Source organism: Tupaia chinensis, unplaced genomic scaffold, assembly GCF_000334495.1.
Source record: "Tupaia chinensis unplaced genomic scaffold, TupChi_1.0 Scaffold000523_1, whole genome shotgun sequence".
NCBI classification, from domain to species: Eukaryota; Metazoa; Chordata; class Mammalia; order Scandentia; family Tupaiidae; genus Tupaia; species Tupaia belangeri.
Genome location: NW_006160036.1, coordinates 1,064,985 through 1,077,947, shown reverse-complemented (window position 1 = coordinate 1,077,947; position 12,963 = coordinate 1,064,985). Strand labels below are relative to the sequence as shown.

The 12,963-nt window shown below is 42.5% G+C and overlaps 1 protein-coding gene across 1 annotated transcript in view; it reads right to left on the bottom strand.

Moving 5' to 3' along the window:
* Positions 1 to 12,963, bottom strand: part of CDH1 (cadherin 1) — a 101,289-nt gene that overhangs the window by 12,924 nt on the left and 75,402 nt on the right. The window contains exons 5-11 of the mRNA XM_006156936.3: positions 11,168 to 11,308; positions 10,686 to 10,841; positions 10,160 to 10,304; positions 7,243 to 7,418; positions 6,826 to 6,954; positions 4,147 to 4,329; positions 3,504 to 3,748 (exon numbers count right to left, since the gene is read on the bottom strand). Coding sequence (XP_006156998.1) covers positions 3,504 to 3,748; positions 4,147 to 4,329; positions 6,826 to 6,954; positions 7,243 to 7,418; positions 10,160 to 10,304; positions 10,686 to 10,841; positions 11,168 to 11,308 — 1,175 coding nt within the window. The remainder of the gene's footprint in view (positions 1 to 3,503; positions 3,749 to 4,146; positions 4,330 to 6,825; positions 6,955 to 7,242; positions 7,419 to 10,159; positions 10,305 to 10,685; positions 10,842 to 11,167; positions 11,309 to 12,963) is intronic.

The window sequence follows — 12,963 nt, the reverse complement described above, 5'->3', positions numbered from 1 at the left end:
GGAGGAAGGGAGGGAGGGAGGAAGGGAGAGAAAATTAGAAAGCAAACCACCAGGTCCAGGACTTGAACCACAGTTCATGTGGGAGTCCAGCACCCTTAACTACCGTGCCAGCTCTGGTTCCTTGATTTTCAATTTAAAGAAATAAAACTGATAAAATACTACTAGTGAATATAAGGAACATATTCAAATTGTTGTTTCCCAAAAAAGTATCCTTTTCAGAAATCCTGCACCTTTCCCAGTCCAGGATCCCATCCAGGACCATGCATGGGATTAGAGTGGGTGTATCTCTAGTTTCCAACAATTGGGTCCTCAGCCTTTCTTTTCTTTGACACTGTTATTGTTGAAACATGCAGGCCAGTTTATTTTGTACAATGCCCCTCAGTTTGGGTTTGTCTGATTGTTCCCTCATGGTTAGATTCAGGTTATTCATTTTTCTGAAAGGCATAGAGAGAAGAACACTCTACAGGCCATGCCATCACAGCGCATCACATCAGAAGGTACAAGAGGTCTGTGTGTACTTTTTTGGAGACGTTAACTTTGTCACTTGGATAAGAAAAAGGCCACTCGATTTCTACGCAGTAAAGGTACCTTTTACTTTTTCATAAAGAAGTATTTTATTTATTCATTGATTTTATTTTAATTTGACGAGAGACAGAGAAAGTTAAGAAAGCAAGCCACCAGGTCCAGGACTTGAACCGTGGTCAGCCATGTACGAGTGTCCAGCGCCTTAACCTCCATGTCACTTGCTGGTTCCCGAAAGGTACCTTCTTCTCTTTGTACTTAATCCATAATCTGAGGGGAGATCATTTGAGGATATCTTGTTCACCAATTAACTTTCACCCAGTGGATTTAGCATCTATGGATAATTCCTGTCTGAAGCAATAATTATCATGATCTTTGTTTATTTTTAAAAGCAGATTCTTCTGGATCAGCTCCCTGAAAAGTACAGCAGTTCTCAAATGGGGGCAATATGCCACCACTCACTCTCCTGCCACAATTGCTTGGAAATTTAGGTAAACACAGTGACTTGGGGATGGGTTCCACTATTGGCATGTTGTTTTCCAAGACACCAAGGCTGGGACTCAAACCCTAGTTGGCCAGGTAGGATCTGGTTTCCTCTGTGTAATACTTAGCCACTGCACTACAGGACCAACCTCACCACTGACATTTAATGGTAGATGCCAGGGAGGCTAGAAGTGCCTTTGGGACTTACACAGCAAAAAAGGTTTTATTCAAAATGTCAAGAAAATCCTGTTAAGCAACACCTATTAGGAGTACCAGAACCAGTTAATCAGAGGAAATACATGTGCATAAAACAAGGATACACTGCTCAGTTATCTACGGGGTCATGGAAAGGCTCAGAAAAGACAGAAACTGAAGAAGGCAAGAGCTCTGGAAATCTGTGGACTTACTTTGGCTCCCCTAGAAATACAAAGTAGTGAATTATACTAACTGGTTTTTGTTCCAGGGGTGAAGTCCTCTCTAAAATTAGTATGACCTGGTATCTCAAATGTGCCCAAAGAGCTGCTCTGAACCATCTGTTTCACTACTACAAGTTAAGATGTTGTCAACCCAGTCTGGAAACCATCACTCCAAGGCTTTATTGCTGAATAAAACCCTACAGTATGGTCTTTTCACTGTTCTTTGTTTTTTTTCTTTTTTTTTTAAATAGAATAACTTTTTTATTTATTTAATTTTAAATTTGACCAGAGAGAGAGACAAAAGGAAAGTGAGAAAGCAAGCCACCAGGTCTGAGACTTGAACTGCAGTTGGCCATGTGGGAGTCCAGCACTCTAATCACCACACCTCCTGCTAACCCCTCACTGTTCTCTTAAAGTTCAATTAAAAACATACTTGACAAGGTCTGACTATTTGGACCACACAGGCATTGTACCTGAATTGGAGCAGCACACTAACTACATGTATTTTACAGCACATGTTGCAGTTGGTCGGTTTGCACAGACGTTTACAGCATCTGCGGCTATGATTTACATTACAGAGCTGCCTTCGAATTTACGAACAGAAGACACAGTAAGCTACTCCTAACACAGTACAATGTGTGCACATTAAAATCACATTCCTATTACCCTATAACAACTGGAAGAGAGGAACACATTAAGCCTATGGAGGGAAGGGAATAGGTATGGGGAACAGGAATAAAGGGAGTAAAATAAACAAATGGGGGGGACGTAGTGGCCATGCCACATGGGATGGTTGCCAGTTCACACGTGGAGACTTCCCAAGTATGCTGCACACACGCATGTGGTGCTAGCTGAAGGCTGGGCATGAATCACTGTGTCAGGACTTTGTTGGGGTGGTGTGTGAAAGAAGGCAGAGCGAGAAGAAATAAATGAAAGGAGAGAAGGGTCTTGCACAAACCAATGATGACAAAATTCCATGAACTAAATGTTATTTATATTTATATATGGATGCTCCGTAACGTATAGGGTTAAATCCCTAAACCCACTGTAAAGTGCGCGCCAACAGGTGGTGCGGTGGTTAGGGTGCTGGACTTCACGTGGCCAACCGTGGTTGGTGTCCCAGACCTGGTGGCTTGTTTTCTCACTTTCCCTTTCTCTCTCTCTGGTCAAATTAAAAAATAATGATAATAATAACAAATACAATAATAACAATTCTTAAAAAAAGAAAGAAAGAAAGAAAGAAAATATATTAAGTCGAAAGTGCATCTGATGTAAGTAACCTACCATACATCATAGCTTAGCCTAGCAAACCTCAAGAGCGCTCAGAACACTTACATCAGCCTACAGCTGGGCAAATTCATCTAACACAAAGACTATTTTATAATAAAGTGACTCATGTAATTTATTAAATAGTGTACTGAAAGTAAAAAAAAACAGAACGGTGGGGCCAGCAGATGGCAGAGTGATTGCATTGCTGGATTCCCACATGGCCAACCACATTTCAGGCTCCAGACCTGGAAGCTTGAAAATCATTCCAGGCGTGTGTGTTGAGGGTCCAAAATGCCGTGAGGAGAATGGATGAGAAGAGACTGTGGTGTGGCCATCCCCCGGGGAGTGATTTTTCACTGTCTGTCTGCCTGTATGTCTCTCTCTTTCTCCAGTGAGTGCACAATCTCTAAGGCAAAAATCTCTTTGAAAAAAAAAAAGGAAAAGAGGAGCCGGCAGGTGGTACGGTGTTTAAGGTCACTGGGTTCCCACATGGCTGATCACGGTTTTGAGTCCCAGACCTGGTGGCTTGAATTCTCTCTCTCTCTCTCTCTTTCTCTCTTTCTCTTTTTGTCCCTCTCTGGTCAAACTAAAATAAATAAATAAACAAATAAAGTTAAATAAAAAATAATTTTTTTAAAAAAGGAAAACAAAACCAGAATGGTTGTAGGAATACTTGATGCCTGGTTTCTACAAAGTGCATATTGCTTTCACTCCATTATAAATTGGAAAAGTCTGAAGTGAAACCATCTAAAGTCAAGGCCCATCTGCACATACATACTTGCTGCCAGTCGGTCGCAAGATCCTCACACTTACGTTATCTTCTGCTCCATGAACGTGTCTGGCTCCCGGGCCGTGTAGGACGTGATCTCCTGGCCCACAGCAAAGTCTTCAGACACTTTCACTATCTTCTCAAGGGGCACAAATATGGGGGCCTCGTTCACATCCAGCACATTCACGGTGACAGTGGCCGTGGAAGTGGAGAGAGAGACCATAAAGGGGGCCACATTTTCCACTGCCACGTGTAGAATGTACTGCTGTTTGGCCTCATAATCCAAGCCCTAGAGCGCAGAAGAAATGAGGTTAAAAAAAATATATAGTCAAAACATTGTAAATTAGTGTATTAATTTGAAATCCTTAACTATTGCTTTTGGTTGGTAATATGCCAGTGGTTCTCAAACTTGGAGGCTCACTTGTTCTGGGGTAGATGTCAAAGTAGACTTCACAGCTCTGGGGTTACTTCGGGGATCCTGAACTCTAACAAGCAACACGGTCCTTTTATTTGTTTAGAATTGCCATAGGGCATTATTCCCAGGAAGAGACAGAGGGGGGAAGCACCGCCCCTTTCCACCTCCAGCTGCCAACGCTAACTAACCTACTCCTGAAAAACTCCAGGGGATGAGGGAGAGGACAGCTACGCGGGTCTTGGTTTCTATATCATGCTGGGCTTCATACAAACCTTAGCTGTTTTCAGCAAGCCATTGTTGTTTGTTGGATCTGTGACAACGACGAACTGCCCCTCCTTGTCATTTAATATGGTGTACACAGCCTGCCAAGCTGGGGTGTTGGGGGCATCGGCGTCGGTCACTTTGAGTGTGGTGATCACAGCATCAACCAGGTTCTCAGGCACCTCACCTTGGTACTGCAGAGCAAAGGAAGAGAGGGTCACTCAGGATGCTGAGGTCACAGCGAGGCCCAATCGTAGGGGGCCGAAGGAATCTTTTCTGAGCTCAAGTGTTGCGAAAAACAGGACAGAAAGAAGTCAGGCAATAAGCACAAGTCGCAGAGGAAGTGCACTCACCCTCCCAATTTGCCAGAGGGCCTAGGAGAGAGGAGAGGGGTGGGAGCAGGGGGAGGAGTGAGAAAGCACACCCCCGACCCACCCCAGGAATGGTCACACCACAATGCTTTCTCCTCCGTTTCTCCTTCCTTGAGATTCTGGGCACATATCACACATGCCCAGCACCTTTCTCGAGCTGCCAAGTCCAAGACTCAAAAGCTTACTGTCAGTCATGCGGGATTCAGCAGCCTTAACCATGCCACTGCTGGCTTTATGTGCCTGCTTCTTCTTCTTTTTTTTTTTTTAAATTCTTTCTTCATTTCTTATTTATTTATTATTTATTTATTTATTTATTTATTTATTTATTTATTTATTTAAAAATGGCTAGAAAGGAACAGAGTGAGTGAGAGAGAGAGAAAGTAAGAAAGCAAGCCGCCAGGTCTAGGACTCAAACCGTGGTTGGCCATGTGGGAGTCCAGCATCCTTACCACCATTCCACCTGCTGCCCCCCTATGTGCCCACATCTATGTGCAAGCCCTTATTTCCTGTTAGTGGAGCAGCTAGTACTTGGGAATATCCTCCTCCCTGGGCACTGGAAGTACTAATGAAAGTCTAGTCAATATAATCTGCTCAAAACTCTGATGATATCCCCTTGTACTCAGAATAAATTCTAAAATTCTTTCCTTAGCCTACAAGGCCCTGTAGGACTTGCTTTCTCTGGCTCACTAGCCTTAAGTCACCCTTGCTGTTTTTCCTGTGCATATCAAGCTTCCTCCTGGTTCAGAGCACTTTTCAATATGCTGACACTTCTGTCTAGAACGCTTTTCTTCATTCCCCTGTTCCACCTTTCCCTGACCTTCTTTCAAATTTTACTATAAATGTACTGTCTTTGTGAAGTCCCTTGTACTCATAGGTACTAGGCCAAAATGGCAGACATTGTCAATTGCCTACTCAATATCCACCTCCCCATCTCCACTAACTACATTATTGACAGCAGCAATGTGCCCCAGTAAATACTACATTTACTACTTTCATCACAGAAAGTGATGAAATACTACTTTCATCACAGAAAGTCTTTACTAAGAGGACCAGACTCAATAACAATGCCTTTAGTGGCTCTTGTCCTTGCTTCTTTCCTGTATGGGGCCCAGTCATGAATCACTACAGCTCTAGAAGCCATTTAGGGCCCCAAAGTGACATTGAGGATTGAAGCCTTTCACTAAGGATGATGGAATAGCAAGGCAAGAGCAGCTTGGTCTTTACTGATGAAGCAGAATATCTATTTCTAGGGTTTTTAATTGCATAAGAGAAAAATTTTTTAAAGTTAACACTATTTGGGTCTAGCAGGTGGTGTGGTTAAGGGTACTGGACTACCACATGGCCGACCGTTCGAGTCCCAGACCTGGTGGCTTCCTTTCTCACTTCTCCCCTTCCCTTCTCTTTCTCTCTCTCACTTTGTCCCTCTCTGGTCAAATTAAAATAAATGAATAAATAAAGTTAAATAAAATAATTCTTTTTTGGGGGGAGAGGTTTTTGCTATAGGGCGCGTGCACTTGCCAGAAAGACAGAGAGAGATAGACAGATAGAAAGTGAGAAATCAACCCCCGGGGGGATGGCCACACCACAATCCCTTCTCCTCCATTCTCCTCTTAGGATCTTGGGCACGCATGCACACATGCCCGGTTTGAGTTTAAGCCACTGGGTCCGGATCTCGAACTGCAGTCAACTATGTGGGAGTCCAGTGACCCAGCCATTATGCCAACTGCTGGTCCCAATAAAATAATCTTTTAAAAAATAAAGTTAACACTATTTGATTAAACCACAAAAGGCTAGTCTCTTTTAGTAACAATTAAATTGATATCTAACTCATACCGTAAGATCGGCTCTCGGTACCTTCTTTATGAATGCAGTTAACATATCTGGCATTCAATAATTCCTATGAGTTGCCCAATGTCTCCCTAACAAGACTATCAACTCCACAAGCATAGAATCTTTGTCTGCTTTGTTTATGATGTATCTCCAGTGTCTAACAGAGCACCTAGTAAAAACTTAGAAAATTTATTTGTTTAATGAGTAAGTAAAACCCAGTAAGATTTGCTACAAAGATGCACCACAGAGAATATGGATTTAATACGTGCTTTTCAGAACTTCATAATCTTTTGTCAATTAGTCCCAGGCCAAGGATAGAACAAAGACGGTCAAAGACAACTGCTCCCCAACTTGCTCCTTACTCCAGAGTTAACATTCCCTAGTCTGGGGAGAGTTTTTGAAGCATTTACTCATGAGCAGCCATGAAATTTCATTTATGAACAACAAAAGATCTTTCTCTAAAAACTATTTGAGAAGCTGCAAAATTACCGTGGTGGGGTTGAAGATGGGAGGATTATCGTTGGTGTCAGTGACTGTGATTATGGCTGTTGCTGTTGTGCTTAAGCCTTCACCTTGAAGGTCAGCAGCTTGAACCACCAGCGTATACGTGGGAAAACTCTGCAGAAAGTCAAATGATGCAAGTCAGGACTCAGATCAATAGCCACCTTAGGCGCCATCCAGACCATTATCAAAAAAAAAAAAAAAAAAAATCAGAATATTTTATTATTTGCTTCAGTGTCAGCCTAACTGCCTCAGTACAGAAACTGCTCAGAAGTGTGTCAATGCAAAGTTCAGACCATCAGCTCACTAACGGACAGCTGGCCTCAGGAGAGATTTGTGCTGCCAGTGGGATTCAGCAAACATCCATTGGCCTTCAACACCCTCTGCATGCCCCCAACCCCTGACCTCTCGGTCCAGCCCGGTGGTGAGCACACTGATGACTCCACTGTCCCGGTTGATGGTAAACATATTGTCTTCAGGCAGCTTAGGATCTTGGCTGACGATGGTATAAGCAATGGCAGCATTATAGGTGTTCACATCATCGTCTGCATCTGTGGCTGTGACCTGCATCACGGAGGTTCCTGGAAGCATCAAGAAGGTAATTTAGACAAGCTGCATTATGGGATCTGGTTAATCCACTCTGCCCAATGCTGTCCTAAGTGATAAAGGGGTGACCCTGGAAATGGTACCATGTGATAAGTTCCTCTTTTCCTTTTGTTGTGTATGCATGTACAAAATCCCGAGAGGAGAATAGAGGAGAAGGGATTGCGGGTTGATTTCTCACTTTCTATCTGTCTTTTTCTGTCTCTTCAGTGAGTGCATGTGTTCTATAGCAAAAAATCTCTCTCTTTTTTTCTAAAGAATTATTTTAGTTGACTTTGTTTGTCTGTTTATTTAAATTTGCCCAGAGGGACAGAGTGAGAGAGAGAGATGGAAAGTGAGAAAGCAAGCTGCCAGTTCTGGGACTCGAACTGAGGTCAACCATTTGAGAGTCCAGCACCCTTAACCACCATGCCACCTGCAAACCCTGCAAAAAATTTCTTAAAAAAAAAAAAAAAAGAATGTTCTGACAGTCCTATTTATGATAGCAAGAAACAGAAACCACTCTCCTTCCGTCAGCAGTGGAATAGATAAAGTTATACCTAAATATAAAAGTCAGGGAATACTATGCAATAATAAAAATAAATGACCTATTGCTATTGGTAATATGGAAGAATCCAGGTCAGTCCTATGGTGCAGTGGTAATGCCCTGCTCAAGAGAAAGTGGATCTTGGACAGGCCAGGTGGCACGCTGGTTAAAACATCTGGATCCCACATGACTGACTTTGCAGTTCCAGTTCTGGAACTAGCAGCTTGAAAAACATGCCAGGCACGTGTGGATCCATGCCCAAACATCCTGAGAAGAAATGGAGAAGATATTCCAGTGGGCCACACCCCTGGAAGGGAGTGATTTCTCATCCCCCACACCTCCTCTCTCTGTCAAGAGCATATGCCCTATGGCAAAACTATTTTTTCTAAAAAAGAGAGAGCAAGAGAGAAGACAGATCCTACATGGCCTGAACCATAAGCACCTGCATGAGTGCTCAATATCCAACGGAATAGAGGCCGGAAGGAAGGGGATCACAACGTGACCAGATGCTGTTGAAGGTGTTTCTCTCCTCTTTCTCTCTCCCTTCCTCTCCCACAGGTGTATACATACACACACACACACACACACACACACTGTATCATGAATAAAGAACAGACACACAAAAACATTTTCTTAAGGTTTTTGTCATGGGGCATGTGCACTTGTTGGAGAGACAGCAAAAGGGAAGGTGAGAAACCACCGCCTCCCAAGGGGGATGGTCACTGGGCAATCTCTTCACCTCCATTCTCCTCTTGGGATTTTGGCCACACATGCACACACATGCAGCATCATTTTCAAGCACCAGCTCTGGGATTCAAATAGTGGTCGGCCAAGTGGGAGTCCAGTATTTTAACGCTATACCACCTGCTGGCGCTGAAGAAAAAAATTTTTTAGGGCCAGTTGGTGGTGTGCTGTTTAAGGTGGTTGGATCCCACAAAGTCAACTGCACAGTTTGAGTCCTGGACCCAAAGTCTTCAAAAACATGTTGGCACATATGCAAGTAAGCCCAAAATCATCAAAGGAGAAATGTAGGAGAAGGGACTGTGGTGTGATCATCCCCCACAGGGATGCTTTCTCACTTGTCTTCTCTCCCTCTCTGCCTCTCTATAATGAGCAAACATGCCCTCTAGCAAATTTACTTTTATTTATTTATTTTTTTACCATAGAAGGATCATATGTATATCAAGTTGAATAAAAGTAAATTTAGATAGATATATAGATAGTGTGATTCAGTGTATACATGGTTTGAAAACGGATAAACCCAACAAGTTATTATCTGGAGATAAATACACATAGTAAAAGATAAAGCAAAGCAGGGGAACAATTACCACCAAATCCAGGGCAATGGCTACCTTCGTGGACGAGAGAAAAGAATGAGATCAAGAAGCTTATATAGGGGGACCAGCAGTTAGCATAATGGCTATGTCGCTGGACTCCCATGTAGTCGACCACGGTTCGAGTCCCATACCTGGTAGCTTACACTCATGCTGGGTGTGTGTGCATGCGTGCCCAAGATCCTGAGAGGAGAATAGAGGAGAAGGGATTGTGGTGTGGTCATCCCCCCGGGGGGTGATTTCTTGCTTTCTGTCTCTCTGTCTCTCTCTGTCTTTCTAGTAAGTGCACACACCCTACAGCAAAAACCTCTCCCAAAAAAAAAGAAGCTTATATAGGGACCAGCAGATAGCATAATGGCTATATTGCTGGACTCCCATGTAGCTGACCATGGTTTGAGTACTGGACCTGGTGGCTTAAATTCATGCCAGGTGCGTGTGGGTACGTGTCCAAGATCCCAAGAGGAGAATGGGGGAGAAGGGATTGCAACGTGGCCATCCCCCGTGGGAAGTGATTTCTCGCTTTCTATCTCTCTCTCTCTGTCTTTCTGGCAAGCGCATGTACCCTACAGCAAAAAAACCTCTCCAAAAAAAAAGAAAAAGGTTGTATAATGGTAAAGATATGGGCAAGAATCCACTTCTAGTCTATTATTAGACTGTTCCTATTTTATCCGTTTCTGAATGGAGGATATTACACACATGCCTATACACACATATACATATTTTGGCTTCCCAAAATTCTATCCATATGAAAGGTCAGCTTCAATGATCTGTCCCCATGCTCTAGCCCCAATACTTCGGAATCCAAAGAATCTAAGCATCTTTCTGGGTATTCAGCCCCTTGTTACTATGTATATAGTACCTGGAAGAGCACCTTCCGCAACGGACCCTTCAAAAACCATCTTGGTAAACTCAGGCTTATTGTCATTCTGATCAGTCACTGTGATCACGATCTCCATCGGTTCCTCAACTGCATTTCCATTTGATGACACAGCATGAGAAAAGAGCTGTAAGAACCAAGTGAGGGTTACGTGGGCCATGATGAGGAACAGGAGGAAGGACACGGTGGGTCAACTACTCCTTCCCGCTCTTTGAGACTACAGCAGAGAACTTTTCTACACTTGTGCTATTGAATCAATAAGATCATGACAGGTTAAGACCCATGGGCTGGAGAATACTCAACCAAGTCAGATCTCCTTCGTAACAAGGAAAAAAATGAACAACCCCAAACTGTCCTAGGTTATCCCGTCAATTTTCCTTGTCAACATACCGATAGGTCAAGTGAGGCCCCTCACATGTCCAGAGCATCTGATCTGAGGCTCCAACATGGGTTGACCAAAAATGTTTGAACACTGGGTCTCCCATCATTAACAAGCCTAGATACTCACAGTGTACTTGGGAATATTTTCTCTATCCAAAGGCTGTGTCACCATCAGCTGTCCTGTTTCTTTTTCAATAATAAATACGCCAACAGGAGGAGTATCAGCTCCTTGGCCAGTGATGCTGTAGAAAACCTTGATTTCTTTGTCCCTGTTGGATTTGATCTAAAGACAAAACAGAAGGGGTAAAAAACAGCATTGGCAAGGAAATATCCTTTTTTTATTTTTTTTAGAATTATTTATTTATTTATTCATTCATTTATTTTAATTTGACCAGAGAAAGACATAGGGAGAGGGAAAGTGAGAAAGCAAGCCACCAGGTCCAGGACTCAAACTATGGTTGGCCATATGGGAGTGTCCAGCATCTTAACCACCATGTCACCTGCTGGCCCCCAGCAAGGAAATATCTTGACATTGGGTCTTTCCCCTTTTACTTCTTGGTTCTTTTGTACAAAATTCCTCTCAGAGAAGTAAAGAAATCCCTTCCCTACCTGAACCAGATTCTTAGGAAATGGGCCTTTTTCATTTTCTGGGCAGCTGATGGGAGGGATAACCCAGTCTCTCTTCTGTCTTCTGAGACCATGGTGGGAATTAGGAAATGTGATCACATCTGTCTGGGTTCCAGAAGAGTCCTAAGAGGAAAGGAGATGAAAAACAACATAAATCAAGAGAAATAATATAGGTCAAAGAGCCCAGTCTGTCTAGGCAGTATCTCTAGGCCTCAAAGGTAATGTATGGTTTTAACTTAGCAACACTTTCTCTTAACAGTGACAAATTATATATACCCTCCAAAATGAATAACCATACAAAAACTAATCACTCTTTTTGCCATATAATAAAGACTATGTGTTTGGCTGAACAATTACAGGTTTAAGGATTTGATACTGTAATTTATAAGTTTTTTCAAGCCAATATGTCTTTTTTTTCCCTTAAGTTTATCTATTTCTTCTGTGAGTGTGAGAGGCAGATAGCACCCCAAGAGAGTCCTGACACCATAATCTACACTCAGCCTCAGCCAGCCCCAGGTCATGGACATACAAACGCCCACTATACTCAGAGAGCTCTCCAGACATAAACCCAGAACCCTCTCACGTGGATCAGGCTCACAAAGCACTGTGTCTGACTACTGTGCCACCATGCAGATCCTTGTCATTTTTAATGCCAACGTTGTATTTGAATGAATTAATATTAGAACACATTCAATAACTCGGTATTCAGGTATTTTCCATTTTTTTCTTTGATGTTTTTCTTAGAGATGTAAGACCCAAAGTGAAGTGAGTTTTCAATCAAAGTGAGTAAATTTTGGAAATTGGTACTAAGAACTTCTCTGTAATCAATAAAAATATCTTTATCTCATTGTATCATTATATCTATATAGTATCCATTTGTTCAAGCAAAAATGGTTTGGGATGGGAACCAAAAATACCCTTTGAGACTTGTATTGAACAGTTTTTAATTGTAATAAAGATACTTTTGTGCACACGCAGGGAAATAAGATAGTTGAAGACAGAGAAAATGCCTTTCAAATTGTTTAAGTGTTTTAAAATGATTAAAAGTAACACAGTAAAGTTTTCAGAGGAAAATTCCATCGCCCATACTCCTTGTAAGACTATGTTCTTTCCCCATCAGGCAGCATGGTGGTTAAGGTGCTGGATGGATCCCATGTGGCCGATTGTGTGGATCGAGTCCTGGACGCTGTAGCTTGAAAGTCACACTTGTGTGTGTGTGTGCCCAAAATCCCAAGGGCAGAGTAGAGAAAAAGGGACTGTAGCCATACCTCCCTGGTGGATGATTTTATACTGCTCCCCCACCCACCTTATCTCTCAGGTGAGTAAAGGCATGTGCCCAGTGGCAAAAACCTTTAAAAACAAATATGCCCTCATAGTCACTTATTACCATTCAGCAAGTTTGATCTAAGTCATATTTTCTGGCTTTTTAAAGACACAAGATAAGTATATGTGAGTAGGTACAGTCACAAAACCTTTCCCCAACCTGCATACTGGCATACCTGTGCATGCACAACATACACGCACATGTCTGCCCTTCCCATCCTTGCGGGGGTCTTCTAGAGAGGCAGCCTAGCCTGGACTAAGCATAGGCCTTGGGGTCAGGCCACCTGGCTTTGAGTCATCACTGTGACACATCCTTTTCCTGGGCAGATTACTTTAGTTCTCTGTACCAGAGTTTGCTAATATCTAAAATGCAGACAATATTAGTATTGATATTATATAATATCTATCTATATATAGATATAGGTATATAGATATATCTATGATACTATTTTTTA